General features: G+C 39.7%; 1 protein-coding gene across 4 annotated transcripts in view; it reads right to left on the bottom strand.

Annotated features, from left to right (window-relative positions):
• YLPM1 (YLP motif containing 1) overlaps positions 1 to 21,240 on the bottom strand; it is a 69,506-nt gene that overhangs the window by 35,895 nt on the left and 12,371 nt on the right. For 3 of the 4 annotated variants that reach the window (XR_013975077.1, XM_080918904.1, XM_080918905.1), the window contains exons 2-5: positions 20,828 to 21,064; positions 19,624 to 19,803; positions 17,866 to 18,812; positions 2,614 to 4,734 (exon numbers count right to left, since the gene is read on the bottom strand). Coding sequence is in view for 3 of the 4 variants with exons in the window: in XM_080918904.1 (XP_080775030.1) it covers positions 2,614 to 4,734; positions 17,866 to 18,812; positions 19,624 to 19,803; positions 20,828 to 21,064 (3,485 nt within the window). In the remaining variant the exon portion in view is untranslated. The remainder of the gene's footprint in view (positions 1 to 2,613; positions 4,735 to 17,865; positions 18,813 to 19,623; positions 19,804 to 20,827; positions 21,065 to 21,240) is intronic. The other variant, XM_080918906.1, reaches the window with a different exon arrangement.

Raw genomic sequence — 21,240 nt, 5'->3', positions numbered from 1 at the left:
GGCTTTCGAAGGAGGCGTGCTTTGTTTGGGAGATGAGGGTAGAACAGTTTCAGGTACCTGGGCTGGGCTCAAACTGGCCAAATAGCTTTGAACTCATCATTCTTTTGCTACCATTTGCCAACTGTTTGCATTACAAGGTATGCATCACTATACCTACCTCTCATATTAGTTTTTAAAACTTGAATTAGCTGTCATTATTTGTAACGGAAATATTTTACACAGAAATCGAGTTTTTAAAGCATTTTGATTAGTATTAGACATACATGGAGCCATGGCTGATCATGTTAGATGAAGCAGTCCATCACAGTCCTCAACACACTCCAGAGTTCCTTCTGGCGCACTTCCATAACTTGTTAACTTATCTGACACAATTAATAAAGTCTCATGCCAAGCGGTGGTGATGCACTTGGAGGCAGAGAGAGAATGGATCTCTAAGTTCCAGGTCAGCCAGAGCTACACAAAGAAACCTTGTCTTGAACTTATTTACATTATTTTTATTTTGTGTATGTTTTGCCTGCATGTATGTATACCATATGCCTGCAGAGCCCACGGAAGCCAGAAGAGGGCAATGGATTCTCTTGGAACTGGTGGGCGATACAGACAGTTGTGGAGACAGTTGGACTGAGCTGCCATGGGGGTGTGGGGTATCCATACAAACCTGACTACTCTGAAAGGGCAGTCAAGTCTCTTCCCCACTAAGCCATCTCTCCAGCCCCACCTGTCTGACTCTTGAAAGCATCTTAGGTTACTATCTGCTTTAGATGGTGAGACCACTCAGGTCTATATTCTTAAAAATAATATTCTGTATTCCTAAAGATTAATTATATACGCCTTTCTTTATTTTAATCCCCAGCTAACATCCTTTACCTTTTCTTATAATTTCTACCTTCTACATTTACAATATCCACTACAATGTCTCTAGAATGTTTACAATACCTCTTCATATACACAGTATTGAACCCAAAGGACACAAAGTTCATAAAGGTTGTTATTGGCTCATGCAAATACTGCTCATGGTATTCCTTGTCTTTATAAAGGTATAATATAACCTATGTGCTCTAACTATGATAACTATTATCCATTAGTCCATATATTTTGATTAGGTTTTGTTGCCTGGGAAGGGGTTGAAGGAAAAAAGGATAAACCTGCAGCACCTTTCATCCAGCAATTCTATGCAAAACAACAATGAATAAAAAAGTAACTTTAGGTAAGGTAAGGAAAGGAAAGAAACTAACAGTTTAGTAACCAATCACCAATCAGTTTTATGTTCTCCAGAAAAAAAGATTTCAGAGTCAGACAGAGTTCAAATTCTGGAGCTGCATTTAATAACCAAGTGAACTTTAGCAAGTCTTAGTGTTACTGCGAAATGGGGATGACACTGCTTTTCTTTGCAAGCCTTTGGACAGACGAGGTTAAAGCGGGAAGATCAGCGCAGTGCCATGAACAGTTATGTCAATTAAAAGTGCCCACAATTTAGAAGCAAGTAGCTCAATGTTCTGCAGCAAGCCTCATGTCACACTCATGAGCAATCTAGAATAAGGACTGAGGACCACTTCAGACTATACACCAACGAGACCGCTTCACCACCTGGAACCTTCAGACTTTCATTCTTCTACAGTTACACTTTGCCATCACATTTTTCTAGTACTACTGTTTCAGTTACAAACTTCAATTAGTACAACCCACAAATGTAGACCAGAATTGACAGATGAAGCAAACACATTAGAATCTATCAAAAAATTAACCATTTATTTTTCTCAAAAACCTGTTTGGGGAAAAAAAAAACAAAAACAAAAAAGCCTTACTACTGCAGCTATATGAGAACATTACACAACGCCCACACAGTTGATCGTAGGTTTAAAAAATTCAATTTCACAATGAAAATATAGGAAGAAAATCTGCTTCCAGTTAAAATCAAAGATGAACATCCCCAAAACAAAGTATCAGTAGTCAGAAAAATCTGAAGACGCTCCCAGGTAACCATTTGTAACTCTGGCAGAGAAAATAAAGCACCTTCCACCATTCCAAACAGTAGGGACTGTGCAGCCTATCAGATCCAATGCCAAAGAACAGGAGCTGCTTACTGAAAACCACAAAGGCTCAACAGACAAAGCCCATGAAACCAGAGTCCTGAAATGTTGAGTTTTAACACTTGAGACACACTCAAGACATGCTAGCAACACATCTACAATGACCAAGAAGAGCAATTCATTTGCACACCCTAGGACATAGGTAAATAATCAACAGTTTCCAAATACCCATCCTAACCCCAAAACAGCACTGAATAAACAGAAATACAAATTCAAAGTATAATAAGAAAGAGGGTTTAAAGGGTTCCATTAAAACATTTCATTCAGCTGGGTTGTTGTGGCATGCCTTTAATCCCAGCATTTAGGAGGCAGAGGCAGGCAGATCTCTTGAGTGTAGAGAGGCAGCCTGCTCTATAGAACGAGTTCTGAGTTCCAAGTCATGCAGGGCTACATGGAGAAAACCTGTCTTGAAAAACCATCCAACCAACCAAATAAACAAAATCAAAAAAGTCACTTCATTTAAAAAAGAGCAGTATGAAAATCTGTTTCAATGAAAAGAAACGATCTTAAGGAGTGAACTTACCGAAGCATTTTCAGTTCTTGTGCAGCTTTCAAAATGATTTCGTGCTGCCTCTGACTGAGAACCATTACCCCGCCAAGGCCTTGGTCAGAGTCTAAGTTTGCATCGGACCCCATCATTTCAGAGGAATGATGTGAGGATGGCATGTGTTCCGCCATGGGGGAATGTCTATCCACATCAGATGGGTACCATCTGTCTGACAACCGTTCTCTTTCCCAGTCCATTCTGTCAGGAACATAATCTCGCTTTTCCCGCCATGTATCTCCTCTTTCTGGATACTCTCGAATCCTCAACTCACCCCTATCTCGGAAATCTCGGTCATATCCATGTTCTCGGTTTCTTTCTTCTCTCCATCTATCATCCCGATATCTATCCAAAGGTGGAAGAGGTGGAAGGGGTGGTAAAGGTGGAAGAGATGGAATATCCCGTTCACGAAACTGCGATTCTTGTTCATCCAGTGGCCTCCCATAATCTCTGTCCCATTCGTTATCCACATTTCTATCATATATATCCATGGGTCTTCTAATCCGATCCACATCTCTGTCTAAGTCCCTATCCACTTCCCTACCGTAACCTTCATCCATATCCTGATCTCTTTCCCAATCATCCCACCAAGGGCCTCGCCTGTCTCCATCATGAGGCCGAGATGGTGGTGCTGAGAACCTGTCCTCTCTGCTGTATGAATCTAGTGTATCATCTTGATAGTCACGTTCACACTCTCTCCAGTATCTCTTTCTATCCCAGTCATCAAGTCTTTCTCGTTCAATTGGTGCATTTCTACCATCTAATGGGAACTCTTCATGTCCTCTCTCTTCTCCATGGTTCCATGAAGCCCTAGAAGGTTCATCTCGGTGATAAGGATACATTTTGTCTCCACCATCTCCTGGTTCTGGTCTGAATGGAACTCTATCATGACCAAAATCTGGCCTTCCTAATCCCCTTTCTCGACTACCTGGCCCTCGAGGTGGTCCCCTCTCCCTGCTCCCAGCTCTTTGAGGGGGTCCCCTTTCTCTACTTCCAGCCCTTCGAGGAGGTCCTCTCTCCTGACTGCCAGCCCTGCGAGGTGGCCCCCTTTCTCGGCTGTTGGCTCTACTGTCCTGACTGTCTTGTAAGCTGCCTGGTATTTTATCCCGACTGCTTCCCGGCCTCACAAACACCCTGTCCCGGCTGCCTTCTCCTTTGTTCAATTTCTCACGACTGTCTTCTCTTCTACCCATCATTTTATCATGGAAATCTTCTTGTTTGACCAGACCTGGACCTCGATTAATTGTCTGGCCACGACCTCTGTTTACTAGTCCTTTATCCCGTGAATCTTCCACTCTGTTTTGCCCAGGACCTCTGTAGGATGAGCTGCTGCCTTTATTGCCTTCTAATCTATTTTCTCTGTTGCCTGGCTGAGGAAGATCTTTTTCTTGATGGTTTTCTGAGTGGGACAAACCAACACCCAAAGGTTTGAAATCATCTGCAGTCAATGCTACTGCTGCTGCTACTACAGCTCCTCCCTCCATGTTCCCTACTTTTGAGGGGAAAGGAGATTGAGAAGGTACAGGTTTATTTGCAAGGGATACAGGCTGAGTAACACCTTGGGCTTTGTCCATTTCAGTCCCCATACTTTGAGAATTCTGGTTCCAATTAGAGGGCTCTATGGGTCCTTCCAAGACTTGGTTTTTAGGTGGCTCTTGTTGAGAGTCGCTTAGATTCTCATTTGACTGAGCCGCCTTGGTATCCTTGACATCTGCAGAAATGGAAAATGCAGCTGATTGAATTTTTAAATTCTTCTGCTGGTTACTACTTGTGTCTGCTAATGGCTCTTTGTTTCCTGAAAGAGGTTCTGCTTGTGACTTAGGTTGCTGCTTAGGCTGATGTTGCTGTCCAACAGTTGCTTTGGGGCCTTTCCACTGCGGTCCACTCTGTCGAGGACTTAGGGATGTATTAGGAGTTATATAAAATTGAGATGCTGGGCCCCGGGGGATCGTTCCCCATTTGCTTTTAGTGCCCTCTGCTGGGTGACTTTCATATCTGGGTCTTGGCCCATCGGGGCGATTTCCTTCAAAACGAGGCCCTTTGGGTCTCGGTCCTTCACACCTTGACCCTAAATCCTCAAATCTTCGAGGACCATCAAATCTACAAGTAAAACAAAAGATATTACTCAAGACAGTAAAGCAGGAAAAGAAAATTCTCCATGTAAGATTATTTAAGGCACTCTTGCCTTAGACTTTGTTTACAACAGTGCCTCTTGGTCATTAGCAAATCCCATGTCACCTATCAAAAACAAAATGTTAAGGTAGCAGCACTTGGAAGACTTCAGGTCTAGAGGTAGAAATCATGTCAGCATTATCTAACATACTTCAACCAATCTGCAGCAAGATTGACCTACTGAAATGCTTAAAAGCAATTATAAGTATTGTGCCTTGATACATGAATAGCCCACTCCATTTTAATAGAAAAATAATAATTCCATAACCACAAGCACTTTATAGTTAAATTATAACTAAAAACCAAGTATGGAACAATTAATAGCAAAATACCATATAATTGTAAATAATGTGGAAGCCAGCACTAAAATCTTCATTAGCAACTGTCACACACACACACACACACACACACACACACACACACACACACACACACATCATACATAATGTCATACATACATACACACATTTTAAAGGTTTTTTTCTGAAGTTTTTCAAAGTCTGGACAGAAATTTGTTTGCTATGAACCACTCACTAATTAAAGAAATGCTCCTTCCAACAGATGGTATGCTACACATAAAACATAATAAGATGCTGGGGCCTTCAGAGTTAACAATCAAGAAAAAAAGAACCAAAAAACAAAACCAACCCTGTAAGTGTTGATAAGGTGTCAATAGGTAAAAAGACAACAGAGAGAGAATGCTCACCCCTCCCCCAGGTGATAAGAGTACTGCCCTGCAAAGGGTTTACAGAACACAGATGCTTTGACTGAGACTTCAAAGGCAGCATCTGAGATTCAGGGTGTTAGTGATGACAGAAATGGTATGGAGGGTACCTCAGACTAAGACAGCAATATGGAAGGGGAAAAGGCAGAGAAGCACATAACGTGTTTGGAAATGCAAATGGTTTTGTGTGGCTAAAGCAGAGGAGAGCAGAAAAAAAGCATGCTAAAGATGAAGGCAAAGAATTGGGCAACTGTCAGTCTCCAAAAGAACTTGCTTGCTTGCCTTGTATAGCAGGTACTAACCGACCATCTCCAAAACCCACTCCCTTTCTAACTGTAATCCATCCTCCCCACTTTCAGTCTTACTGTAGACTGTAGACTTTCTCAATCTCTTTTATACTTAGAGCTGGCACCAAGCTCTAGCAAAAGAACTAAACATGATTGACACATCTTTCTGGGTTGTCCTCGTAAATATTATGATTCTTCTTCACACTTCCTCTTTTAATGTTGCTTCCAAACAAATATACTGTACTATGTACGTAAGGGCAATACACAAAGGGACGGAACCAAACAGCAAAGAACTCAAATTCCTAAGACACCATATAAATCCTGAGAGAATACAGTTCTAATCTGTTAGAGAGTTCTTCTGCCTTTGGAACTCTATAAGGTTGATTAATTAATTCAACTGGTTAATACAGAGTTTAAAGTTACTTTATAACTGCTTAAGAGCCACTTAATATAGTCCAAATTTTCAAAGCTTAGTTTTTAAAAAATTATGAAGAGGAAGGAAGTTTACAGAGTAATTGATATTTGTTTGAGACAGGGCCTCACTATGCAGCCCCAGCTGGCCAATAGAACTCATGATCAACAATTTGGGTAAATGAAGGTAACAGTAACATGATGATGTAAAGTAAGTTAGAACTGATAACATTTTGTAGCCAGTTGGAATTATGTAAGTACTGAAAAGAAAGCATTTAGGATGATGGCAAAGTTTATGGTTTAGGTGACTATGGAGCAGTCAACATTTCTCTTTCATGAAGGGTTTTTGTTTCACTGTGTGGGAAACGAATGATGAATAATAAAAGCATTTTCAGCAAAATATTTACCTCTCAATCTCTTATCACTTTGAGCTTTGTTAGTGTAAAAATGTCTTGGTTTCAAAGAGAGAAACTACTTCTATAGCAGGGAACCAACACTAACCTTAAGAAATGGAAGATGAGATTACAAGTTTATTTTGAGGTTCTGAATCAACAAAATGGAAGGTATTGTACAGAGAGTAGCTGATCCTGTCTGAGACAGGGTCCTACCATGTAGTCAGAGCTGGCCTGGAGGCTATGACCCTCCTGTGTCAGTGTAAATTCTAGGGTTACAGGTGTGTACCACCACATTCAACTGATTCCAACTTCTGGGAGGACACTGAACCACATGAGGTAAAGAGTACTTCTGAAGCACAAGAGGTTCTTGAAGTCAGCCCTCACTACTTCCATGCCTGACAATTAAAGTCAATGGAGGGGCTGTAGGGATGGCTCAGAAGAGAAAATGTTGTGGTGCAAGTGTGAAGACCTGAGTTCAGAGCTCCAGCACCACATACAAACTGGATGGAGACCTGGAATGATGGCTCAGTTTTAGGACTTGCTCTTGCAGAGGACCTGGGTTCAGGTTCCAGCACCCACATGGTAGCTCACAACTACCCATAACTCCAGTTCTAGAATCTGATTGCTTCTTCTGTCTGACCTGAGCAAGCAACAGGCGAGCACGAGGTCCACATATACAAATAGTAGGCAAACAGTCATACACATACAAACAAACAATGATGAGCGAATATGGCAGTTTACTTATGCACAGGAGGTAGAGAGTCAGGGATCACTTGGACAAACTGACTGGCTAGCTAACTTAGCCAGACTAGCCAACTTTGAATTCAACAAAAGACCTGGTCTCAGTAAACATAGATTATGAAAGAAAGACATCTAATGTCAATTTCTAGCTTCCACACACATACCCACACATGTACATCCACATATGCATCATACACCATAAAGACACACCCACAAAATAAGACAAAATAGGCTTGGAAGATGGCTTAGCAGTTAGAGTGACAGCTGTTCTTGCAGAGGAACCAGAGTCAGTTCCCAGCACCTACGTCAGGTAGCTCACAGACACCCGTAATTCCAGTTCCAAGGAATCCTCTTCTGGCACACACATATATACAAGTAGTAGTAGTAGTAGTAGTAGTAGTAGTAGTAGTAGTAGTAGTAGTAGTAGTAGTAGTAGTAGTAGTAGTAGTAGTAGTAGCAGCAGCAGCAGCAGCAGTAGCAGTAGTAGTAGTAGTAGTAGTAGTAAGAACACACCAAAGACTTCTTTCCAGGGATAGGATTAGAGTGCTTCTGGTTGTCTAGGTATAAAAGTCTCATAGTAGGTATAAAAATCTTCCTAGGAACAAGTGCAATTAGAAATATATGGAAACTGGAGGACCAAGAAGGCTGAGTCTGATGAAGCAAGACTTTGCTGATACACTCCTCCTAGAAAAAGGGGTGGAGAGAGCAGCCCTTATTGGAGAAAACCACAGGGCTCACTGTACTACCCAACATTAAAAGAAAAAAAAAAAAAAAAGAAATATATGGAAAATGATTTTGATAATGAAGTTCAGCCAACCTGGCTGATAATTAATAAAACTATCACAAGATAGTAGAATATATATAAACCCACATTAATGAATAGGTAATAGACCAGAATCTTAGGTTTGTTTTGCTTTGTCTTTATAGACAAAGTCTCTAGCCCAGGCTGGCCTTAAACTTCTTATGTGGCCAAGGATAACTTTTGATTCTCCTGCCTCTACCTCCCTAGTGCGGGGACTATATATACATAGTCCACCACCCAGTTTGTGAAGCTGAGGATCAACAAGAGCCTCTAATACTCTGCCAACCGCACTATATCCTTGGCTCTTGCTTGTAAATTCTGGAAGACAAAAATAAAAAACAACAAAAAAATATTACAAACAAATTTCAGAAGAACTGTGCTGGCAACAGGAGTGGGTAAAATAAAAATGTAACTGGCTGCCTGCAGAATCCAGTTAGGATTCTTCAGTAACTGAGATATAGAGGAAAGACATGAGTTAAAATGTTTACCCAGCCTCCCAAAATAAGAGGTGCAACAAGCCACTCACGTGTATGGTTAATGGTCTTAGAATAGAAAGCACTTGTGATCCAGGGCTGGAAAACCTGCCACTTAGCACCGAGCTCTGCTCCTCACTCTAGAGACTGCTCAGAGCAGAAAGAGCCAATCATTCTGTGCTGAAAATTATCTTATAAAAATCAAAATTTATTCACCAGGAGATGGCACACCATCCTAGAGTTGGACTAAGAATGCATTTCAGAGTGTTTTTCATGTGACATTCAGGAAAACAAGTTGGTAGCTAAAAAATGTTGAACACTGAACTGAGACAGCACTGATAAAACCTGTTTGCTTGGGCTGGAGAGATGGCTCAGCGAATAAGAGCACTGACTGCTCTCCCAGAGGTCCTGAGTTTAATTCCCAGCAACCACATGGTGGCTCACAACCATCTGTAATGAGATCTGATGCCCTCTTCTGGTGCCTGAAGATAAAAACAGTGCGCTCACATAAATAAGTCTTAAAAAAACAAAAAACAAACCTGTTTGCTAAGCACAGTTCAAAATTCAGATCTGAATGGCCCAGTTGAGAAACTCTCAACTACTAGGTGATAGGACATGCATCTTTTTAAAGAACTTACAACTTAAAAAAATTTTTTTTCAAATATGTATTAAGTATTTTGACCACATATACCTCCCATTACCTTCTTTTGACCCAACTACTTCCAATGAATTACCCTTCCTTCAAATTCATATTTGTATCCCACTGAGTTTAATTAGGGATGCTTGGACGAGCAGAGATTCAAAGTTATTTATTAAACCATGAGCAGTTTAGCAGTGGTGTACCAACAAGAACTAGAGCAGTGGTTTTCAATCTATGGGTCACAACCCCTTTTGATATCCTGTATGTCAGATACTTGTTTACGTTCTAATTCATAACAGTAGCAAAATTACAGTTATAAAGCAGCAATGAAATAATTTTATGGCTGGGGTCACCACAACACAAGAAACTATTTAAGTGGTCAAAGTATTAGGAAGGTTGAGAACTACTCAACTAGAGAAATAACTTGTTGCTTTTGCAAAGGACCTGGGATCAGTTACCAGAACATATATAGTGGCTCATGACCACCCATAACTCTACTTCTAGGAGATCTGATTCCATCTTTTGAACTCTGAGCACCAGGCATAGCAGGTCTGACAGCATGTGCCTTTAATCCTAGAACTCAAAAGACACAGGCAGGTTGATCACTGAGTTCAAGGCCAGCCTGGTCTACCACAGAGTTCCAGGCCAGCCAGGCCTACACAGAAAGACTTTCACTCAATCCCCCCCCTCCAAAAAAAAGCACCAGGCACCATGTAGTATACATATATGCAGGCAAAGCATACAGACATACAAATATTTTAAAATGAACCAAAAAAGGATATCATTAGCCCTTAGTGTTTCTTCATTTACAGTTTTAGTTTTAGAAAAATTCTTTTTTCAAAAAAAGATTTAGCATATGGGTACAACAAAGCTGTCTTCAGGCACACCAGAAGAGGACATGAGATCCCATTACAGATGGTTGTGAGCCACCATGTGGTCGCTGGGAATTGAACTCAGGACCTTTGGAAGAACAGTCAGTGCTCTTAACCTCTGAATCATCTCTCCAGCCCCCTTAGAAAAATTCTTAATAGCGCTCGCTCGCTCTCTCTCTCATATATATGTTTCATCAATAATTTTCCTTGTAGGTATAACTTATAAACAAACAAAAATTTTAAGTTTTAAAAACCAGAACAGGGCCAGCAAGACAGCTCAGTACATAAATGTGCTTGCCACTAGGCCTGTGTGCTATCCTTGGGACTCATGTGACAGAAGGAAAGACCTAATTCCCACCTGTTGTCCTGTAATCTCCACTCCCACACACAGACACAATAATAAATGTAGGGGAAAAATAATGTGTATATTATCTTGCAACTATTATTTGGATTCGTTGAATTCTTTCTTAAACTTACAAAATTTGAGATATTAGTGATTTCCCCATATATCCTGAAACACTATCATTTCCTTATCCTAGATTTGATTACTCATAAAATTTTTTCTTAATTATGTTTTAAAATACCAAAATAAGGAGAAAATTACAACACAAAAAGAATCATTGAAGAGAATGAAACAAAGATAAAAGAAAACATTATCACCTTAGAATTACCCAAAATATCACACTGCTTTGGGGCTTCATTAAGCTCAAAACTTCCATTTCCTGACTGTAGTAATAAAGGGAAGAAAGGTGACAGATAAAGCTGCTTCAAATTCACTTCAACTGGGGAGCTAAAGGGATGGCTCAGTAGTTAAGAACACTGGATGCTCTTCCAGCAGACCTGCCTTAGATTGCCAGCACCTATGTGGCTCACAGCCATCTGAAACCCTATTTACAGGGAGTCTAACACCCTCTTTTGGCCTCTCCCACCAGCAGGTATGCACATGGTACACGGGCATACATGTAGGCATAACACCCCAACACACAAAATAATTTATATTTTTAAATTATGAGAATCTAAAGATATTTGCAAAGAGACCAGAATTCCAGGCTCTAAAGTCATGCAATTCGTCATGTAAGTAAATCTGCCAACCTTCAGATGACCATATTCTAGATGAATATTCAAGCTCAAGAATCAATAAGCAAACAATAAATTTTATGTTTATTATGTATGGGTATTTTGTTTTCATGCATGTCAAAGAGAATGCTTGATCTCTGGAATACGAGTTATAGACAGCTGTGACCTGCTATGTAGGTGCTGGAATTGAACCCAGGTCCTCTGGAAGAGCAGCCCTTACTCTTAACTGCTGAGCCATATCCCTAGCCCAACCCCCTTCATCAATGAAAAGCATGCAGTACTGCCACCTCTTAAATCATTAAACAAGAAAGATTGCATATTTTGTGGCAAGAATTTGGACCATCTTGTCTCACTAAAAGGATACAGTAACAATTATCCTTTATGATTTTGTGTCAAACTATTTGATACAAAAGTAAATTTACTTAAAAAAACTTTTCACCATCCTTTTAAATTCCTTTGTAAATCACTGAAAAATTGAAACTAAAAGGGGTCCACTGAACTTAGTCAACAATGATGCCTTTTCTGCTATAACCTACGGACTGAAAAACCTGTAATACATACAATGGATTAAGAACTGGTTCTTAAAATATATGAAAATTTCCTCTATCAGTAAGAAATAGAAAAATAGTCTATTTAAAGAAAAACCTTGGATTAGCATTTCATACAAGAGGAAACTTAACCCAGTGACAACTGAATGGAAAGCAGAGTAACTCTACTGATATCACAAAATACAAAATTCCAACTCTTATAACAAAAGCATTATCCATCCTCCAAGATAACAAGTTTAACAACACTAAGAATTGACACGAAGGTTAAAAAATAAAACGAAACAAAAACATGAAATAATACTGCTGAAAGGACAAATTAAAAACACTTTTCGGAAAACCTATTTAACAATATGTACCAGTGTAGAACATGTACAGACCGGACCCTATGGCCAAACAATTCCAATTGTAACTGTGGTATGTTCACACGGTGGCAAACTGTATGGGAACAAGAAAGAACAAACTACTTCAACACTTGCAAAGCAGGAGATGAATCTGACAGCAACATTCAAGTAAAAATGACAAACTCAAAATGTACATAAAGCATGACTACAGCTGCACACACAAAATACCTGAACAAAAGCACATACATACACTCAGGCACAGTCAAGATATATTCAGCACCAGAAGACATAGTGCAGGCCAGTGAGAGGGCTCAGTGGGTAAAGACACTTGCTGCCAAGCCTCGTGGCCTAGGTGCCATCCCTGGGATCCCTATGGTGGAAGGAGAGAACCAGTTCCCACAAGTTGTCTTCTGATCTTCACAGCAGGCTGCAACAAATGCATATCCATACACATAAAATAAAGATATAGAGATGCACTAATAAATGCAATAAACATATTTCAACATTTTAAACCATAATTGATCATTAATATTAGAATAAACAGGTTATGATAAAATCATATTAATGGACTATTCCCCAGAGATGAGAATGTTATGCATGATATATTCTCACATAATAATATACCATATTCAAAGGAATGTGTAAAATGTGACCCCATTAATAATAAAGCTCAAAAAATAGGCAACATATGGTATAAAAGACAGTATAGTGGTCATCTTTGGGTTGGGGAGAAATGACTAGGAAGAAAGTTTAAAAACTTGATTTATTCCTCTTATATTTATTTCCCCTGTATGCATGTTTGAATACCATGTGCAGGTTTCATGCTCACGGAAGTCAAAAGTGGGCATTGGATCACCTGGAACTGGATGTTTGTAAACCACCATGAGTTCTGGGAATCAAACCCAACTCCTCTGCAAGAGCAGCAAATGTTCTTAGCTCCTGAGCTATCTCTCTGTAGCCCACTGATGAAGACTACTTAAACACTAGTACTTTTTATTTCTTGATCTGAGTAGTGATGACATGAGCCTGTCTTTGTGAAGATTCTTAGTGCTGTATATAACAACCTGGTACTTTTCTACATTTACTTTCAAGACAAAGTTTCATTACTGAAAAATACAAGTTCTGGGTAACTCAAATCCACTTATGTGAGATCTGACAACACACACACACACATACACACACACACACACACACACACACACACACACACACACCCTTGGTGTTCAACAACATAATATACTGTGATATGCTTTTGTCACTTGACTTTGAGAAACCCTCAGAGTTGAGAAGGCTGTCTCACTCAATCTGGGCTTCTGCGATTCTTCAATGCATTTTACAGTACATATAAATATTCATTGCTGCTCTTAGTAAATCAGTTTAGCTCCACTCTCAATTCTTATCTTTCTACCAGTTTTCTTTTAGGACATTTTTTTCCAGTGTGGCTTACATATCCCTGAAATACCTAATAATAAAAAGTTCAGTTTCCTTAAGAGTATAGTTTGTTCTAACTCAAACTCCTTGACTAATCAGCTTCTTGTTGACTTTGTTTTTAACTCAGTTACAAAGGAGAAAAAAAGATGTTTCTGAGTAACAGTCACTAACTTGTCTCTTAAGAGCTGTATGAGTAGGATGGGGCTGAGTGACCCACAACTTTAATCCCAGCATTCAGAAGAACTTGCTATGTAAACCAGGCTGGCCTCAGAACTCTCAAGTCTGAGGCTAGCCTGGTTTACATAGCAAGTTCCATATATCCAGGGCTTCACAGAGTTCCATATATCCAGGGCTTCACCTTATCTTGTAAAATAAAGTAAAAATAAGAATGTATGAGAAAAAGAAGATGGGCAGAAATGGAAATGAGACAAACTAATGTTGGAGAAAGACAGCATAAGCAGAATTCAATTTTAGGGCTAAAAACCCAACCTTATCAAAGCTGCAGCACGGTGGATGATACATGCCAACCACCTCAGCATGAAGAGGCTGAAGCAAGAGGATTAAGAGTTTACAACTACTCTAAGCTACACAATGAGTTCCAGGTCAACCTGGGTTAAATAGCAAGGCTGTATCTCTGTCTCAAGAAACAACACCAACAAATCAAACTAATCAAAAAGAGAAAACAAAAGTTGCAGTTGATAGGACCAGAATTTGATTCTCAGCACATATTTCAGGTAGCTAACAGATACCTATAACTCCAGCTTTAGAAGATCCAGTGCCTTCTGGCATCCTTGGGTACCTAAATGCATGCTAATATGCATATAAATATAAATAAACAAATAAAGTAAATCTTTAAAAATATATATTTACAATATATAGAATTAGGTTGTAAACAGGCCCATGATCCTTCAAGGCCCTGAGTAAATGTTCATTGTGAAGGAGACCAACAAATCACCAGCTCCTAAAACAGAAGCAGGAAAAAGCTAGAACCATTGAAAATGTGGAAAGAACTTGAGTTTATATGGCTGGCAGAAAGAGCAGGTAAGTTAAGGCAGTGAGATAAAAGAACAGTTTTTAGTATCTTTAACAATGCACTAAGGAATAAAATAACCCACTCTATGTTGCTCCACAGAGGCAGATCTAGACATTACAGAAATGGACTTAGACTGAATGTTTAAAATCTTTTCTAAAACACTCAAAAGCCAATGTTCCTTTATTTTCATGCCGATATTCAAGTACAGCCCATAAACCTCTTGCCATTAAAAAATACAATGAACTTAAAAGTGGATCAGAAGGGTGTGATTCTAATCTCATCTCAATTAGAAATGGGATAATTTTTAAAGATCTTTATACATTTTATCATTTATTTGTGTTTGTATATGTGTGTGCAGGTACATCCAAGTCACAGCAACCTGTGCCAACTGGTATGTAAGTTCTGGGGAATCACCCTCTGGCAATCACCTTACCACTGAAATCCTCCTCATTGATCCAGGTAACTCACTTATAATCAGCCCAAGTTCAGCATTCTTTACCTCTTTATAGACATGAAATCATTGAGACACGATTTATATAATAAATAAGATGATGTACACAAGACCTATCACAGCAAGCTAAAATACAACATGACCATGGGCTGCCAGAGAGAGAATACAATAACTCCTAAAATCCTTTAGAACTATGATTATTAATTGTACCTTTGAGGGAAGAAAAAACTTAAAATAGGTCCTATATTTGGCAGTCAAAAAAGGAAAACAGTATTCGAGAAATCCTGGGAACTAAGGAGCTGCAAACACATTTTATGAGGTGGTAAGACTACATGTCTCTGACAACAGATTGCTAAAAGGCAAAGCTTGATCCAAGAGACAGACATGAGTTCAAACCATCAAGATGAGCTATTTTGTAAATGAATGAACAGCACAAATGTAATCACAACAGCATGAATCTGAATGGTGGCATTTCGCACAATGCTTAAAGAAGTTTGCTTTGGGCAGTGCCTCAGCTCTATGTCCCAGTCACACCACCCAGACCTAGCAAGTCAGCTATTGTCTCCGTTCCAGTTTGTAGGTGGTAATGTGAAGTAACTCACCTAGTATCACAGGTTATTTACCAGACTCCCCAAGGTAAAAATAGATATACAGGCTCTAACATGGCTTCAGAGTACACAGAGGAACTCATATTGATTACACTTAACTTTTTCTCAGCTTCAGTTTTGAACGGAGTTTTGATCATGTTAGTTTCATAACTTTAAATTGGGGAACAAACAGAAAAGATCCATGTTTTTTTTTTTCTTGAGAGGCAAGGTCTCCTGTGGTCCAGGCTGTCTTTAAACTTACCCTCTAGCCAAGGACTATGCTTGAACTTCTGAACCTCATACCTCTTTTTCCTAAATTCTGGGAAAACAAGCATGTACCATCCTATTCAGCTAATGTGGTACAAGAGATCAAACCCAGGGCTTTGTAAAGGCCAGGTAAGCATTCCACTAGCTGAGCAACATACCCAAACCACATATTTTTGTTTTTAAATATTAAAGGCTTAAATTTAAAATGACCTTAATGCACTGACACTGAAACCAGAAACTAAGTAATATACAAATAAGTGGAAAAAGGAAATTATAAAACCCTCAGTGTAATCCTGTATATGATATTTTAAATTTCTCAATAATAGAATTATATATATATATATTTTTCTAATATAACTTTTTTCTACTATAATTTCTGACCAGGAAAAAAACAAAGATTAAAATCTTTTTCTAGCTAGATGTGCTGATGGACATATCCCAGAACTGGGGAAGCAGAGGCAGATAGATCAAAACCAGCCTGGTCTCCACAGCAAGTTCCAGGTCAGTCAGTTACTTAGCAAGACCTTGCCTCAAAACAAAAAACAAAACATAATTTTCCATAGAAAACTTGGTATTTATGTCACCCAGAGAGAAAATCAGATTCTTCTAAGCTTGGAAACATGAATTTAACATGTTTATTTTAAGAGACTTGATATGAAGACCAAGCTTGCTGTACTATGTATGTTATGTAGCCCAGGCACATGGTCCACTGCTTTTTTTAAAATTACATTCTGTATGTATGTGGGTGCATATCCTCTTTGGCCCATATGGTGCTCAGAGGATAACTGACAGGAGACAGTTCTCTATGACCATCATCTGGTTTTTAGAAACAGAACTCAGCTGATCACACAGTAGCAGGAACTTTTCCCAAGCTCATGACTTAGCATCTTGAATACTAGGCTTGCAGGCACACACCACCATTCCTTGCTGAATTTAATGCTTTTTAAAGAAAAACAAAACAGCAACCACTATTTTTTTTTCTTTTCTAACTGTATATTTGGCCTAAAGAAAAGACAGACATCTTCCTAAGGAAAATATAAAAGATGCAAGGTTCCAGGGTGGCAGGGATTTTGTAACTTTTGTTCTGTTGACTATTTTGAGTAAAAGCATGGTTTTAAGATGGTTTGTATATGCTCAGTGCAAGGAGTAGCCTTGTGGGTGTGGGCTTTAAGACCCTCATCCTAGCTGCCTGGAAGCCAGAAGCCTCCAGATGAAGATGTAGAACTCTCAGCTCCTCCTGTACCATGCCTGTCTGGATGCTGCCATGCTCCCACCTGGATGATAATGGACTGAAACTCTGAACCTGTAAGCCAGCTCAAATTAAATGTCCTTATGAGAGTTACCTTGGTCATGGTGTCTGTTCACGGTAGTAAAACTCTAAGACATTTGGTATTTATAGAGCAAATGGTTTTCTAAAAGGGCCTATTTACTTAATCTAGCAAATGATACTTGCTAATTAAATTATTTGTCAAAAAAAACCAAAGGAAAGCAGGCAAGTTTAAAATATTATTCCCATTTTTTCTGTCTCTGTCTTATACTTTTTGTTTTATGAGGCAGTATGTTATATAGCCTAGGTTGGGACTGGACTTCATTTAACATATAGTTCAAGATAATCCTTGAAATCCTAATTCTTTTTTGCTTCCACTCCCAAAGTGCTGGGATTACATAGTGTGTCATTATACTTGGCTTAAAATATTATTTCTAAAACTGCAAAGTCAGTAAAAAGTGGTCAGCATTACTCTAAAATGCATTCATTTTAAACTATTATGGCCAGATAAGATAAAAGTAGTTACATTAATGAAACAGAAATATGCAATCTTTCCTAAATTATGTCAGGTTTAATTAGCAAATAATGCTAACATTTTAACTATAAGCCATGAGTGTACACATAAAAGTACAAAGGAAACACAAAAACTGTATAAACTTTGGATTCCACTATAGCTTATATAAAATTAGCCACAGTAAGAGCACTGACCTACCTTGGACCTCTCGGACCTTCCAAGAAACTGCCTTTAGGAGGGTCTGCAAGCAGTCCACCTGACTTCACTGGTGTGTCCTTAGCTGCAATGATGGATTGAGATAGAGCAGAAGGCTCGCCCAGTCCTTGCTCAGATGAGAACACTTTGTTCAGAGGTTTGGAATTCACTTGTTCTGACTGAGGTGGAGGGTGGTATGGTGAAGGTGGGGTTGAACCAAAAGACACAGGTGTGGGAAGCAGCGCCTGTCTAGGTTTCTCTGGGACCTGTGAGTTCTGAGAACCAGAGGCTGGTGGAACTGGGGCTGTTAACTGAGGAGGCATCCCTTGTGGGACTCCAGGGGGAGGTATTCCTGGGGGAGGTGTGGCCGAAGATAATGGTGGGAGGGGCAGGATGGGTGGTGCTCCAGAGAGAGATGGTGGAGGGAGGACTGGTGGTGGTCCTGCTGAAGAGAGGGAAGGTGGGGGGAGAACTGGAGGTGGTCCTGCTGATGAAAGTGATGGAGGCATTCCTGGTGGAGGAACAGAGGTTGGTAGAGAAGGTGGCATCACAGGTGGAGGCATGCCTGGTGGTGGTATGGTGGTAGGCAGGGCAGGGGGCATCACTGGTGGTGGCAATGATGGAGGTAATACTGGAGGGGGCATTGTTGGCAGAGGTGGAGGCATCTGAGAATATGGGACAAATGGAGGTGGCATTGACATGTTTCCCATGTACTGGTTCTTCACAGTCTGAAATGAGTTGACTTTCTCCTGGAGATAGGTCTGAGTGGCTTTCATATGTCCTTGCCATGTTTTCCACTGCTTCTCATACTCCTGCAGCTGATCTTTATGAGGATAGGAATGGAGCTGTTCCTCCCATAGCTGGAACTCTCGCTCCCATTCTTGATAGAGGTGTTGAAATTGTTGCTGCTGCATCTCATAATGTCGCAGTTGCACATCAAGAGACATGGTCTACAAATAAAGGACAAACATTCCTTCAAGACAGCCATGTTAGAATTTGTCCGAATTTCTATTAATAAATCAAGACTACATAAAATTTTAGAAAATTAAAAAACTTTCCAAGGGGAAAGATAAAACTGCTCGATCCTTTTCGTGATGTTTATCCCCCCTCACCCCACCTTGGGCTAAATAACATCACATTTGGAGAAACCAACCCCACTCCAGGGCAAATAGCTATGTCAGCAATGAATACTGAGCAATGCTACTAAGGATTATTTCAAAAGACCGAAAATCCAGCCAGGCAGTGGTAGGAGACCTGAGTCCAAGGTCAGCCTGGTTGAAAGATCAAATTCCAGGACAGCTAGAGCTAAAACGGACAAACCCTGTCTGGAAAAAGCAAAAAAGGGAAATCCATTACTATAGCATAGACAAAAGATTATACCTTAAATATGTAAGACAAACACCTAAGTCAGTCACTTATGCCTTGGCCTTTTAGTGAGTTATCTGTCACTATAGTGGTTTTTTAGACATAGCCGATTAACTTGTAGTTATGTGGAAACAATCCATAGATCTTAAATCTTTTAGCAACTGTAGTCTAAGAGACCCATCCTAGCTAACCCTCCCTCTTCAAGAGATTCCATTACAACACCCCCCATTCCAGTGCCCTCAATGATGTATCACATTACTTGAGTATCCTTTAAAACAGCTACTTTTCAATACTTCTTCATCATTAGTTTTTCATACTCAAGTCTCTTTTAGGAGCAACAAATATTTTATGCATACCTGGAAATACTTCTTGCTCACTTATTTTGAAAACACTTACCTGTATGTGTGGCGAGTGCTGGATAACTTGCTGGTACTGCTGTAGGATCTGCTGTAACTGAGTATGCCTCTGCATTATTCCTTGATACTGGAAGCCGACCCGATGCTGCTGGTGCTGTTGCCAATGTGCCGCTGCAGCCTGCAACTGTTTTAACCTAGCATCCTCTTCTGGGTCTTCTGACTAAATAAAAGAAAAAATATAAGCTTTTGTAAGTCACAAAACAGCAATCAAATCAATCAATTCCAGAGTCCCTCCAACTCAGGCTAACTGAGAACAGCTAACATCTGCCTACATAGTTATTGTGGGTGGTAGGACAATGTTTAAGAGCCACCATCTCACTAGAGTAATAATTTTTTTTTTTTGTTTAAAAAGATTTATTTATTTTATTTATATGAGTACACCATAGTTGTCTTCAGACACACCAGAAGAGGGCATCAGATCCCATTACAGATGGTTGTGAGCCACCATGTGGTTGCTGGGAATTGAACTCAGAACCTCTGGATGAGCAGTCAGTGCTCTTAACCACTGAGCCATCTCTCCAGCCCTAGAGTAATAATCTTATTCTTTTTAGACAGGACAACCATTTCCCCAGCAGGAAGAGAATCCGTAAGTCTAGTGCTTTCAACCCATTGAGCAGTAGGGAACCTTTGTGTCTTCCTTCCCTCATTCTCTCCCTGTCACTGTTCACTAGCAGTTACAATATAATTATCAGTAAAGTTGTGAGAACAACATTCCACTAATGTGGGAACTTTCTATGCTTCAGTCACCATCTCAATGTGACAATGATGGTCATTTTCAATGCTTTAACACTGTTAAGACGGCTACTATAAATGAATATGCCCATTCTTCAGATGAGTAAAATAGTAGAGAATGATTAGCTAATCTGTTCAGAGTCACCATCATAAGTGGCAGTGTTTGGGTAATTGACCCTAAAAGCTAAAGATAAAATGTGATCAAACACACATGGACATCTCTCTTTTGTGCTGAAACACTGCATTCAAGAGTAGCTTAACACTTCTCTTTCAGTCAACCTTCCCAAAATCCCTTTGCTAATTTTAAACCTGATAAGCTGACACTTTGTTACTTCAAAAGTAGAATTTTACAGGTACCTGAGTACATGAAAATATATATCCATTTATGACAAAAGCCTTCGAAAGCAAGTCAGACAAAACTTAAGATGACTGAATAAACAATAAACAATTACCTGGGGTTCTTCAGGTGGGAGCGGAGGTGGTACCTCTTCATTTGGAGGTGGTAATGGGGGCTCCTCAGCTGCAAGAGGCTCTGCTATCTGACTGGCAGCTGGCACTGGAGCTTCTTCTTTTATGGGTTCTGGTACATCTTTTGCTGTGACAAGACCCTTTTTATGTCCTGGCAAATGTACTTTTGTCCTCTGCTGCAAGCTAAGTAGATGTTGTCGATACCAATATTGTTGTTGTTCCTACAATACAAGGCATTTTTAAGAATTTTATTTATTCCATGTGTTTGTGCACAAGTGTGCCACAGTGTGTGCAGGTCAAGGTACAACTTTCAGGAGACAGTTCTCTTCTGCCATGTGAGTCCCAAGGGATACAACTCAGGTCACCATGTCTGACAAGTGCTTTCCCTGATGACCCA

This window comes from Micromys minutus (assembly GCF_963924665.1).
Source record: "Micromys minutus genome assembly, chromosome: 1".
Classification (NCBI taxonomy): domain Eukaryota; kingdom Metazoa; phylum Chordata; class Mammalia; order Rodentia; family Muridae; genus Micromys; species Micromys minutus.
Note: the sequence above shows the minus strand (reverse complement) of the source record. Positions and strands in the feature narration are given on the sequence as shown.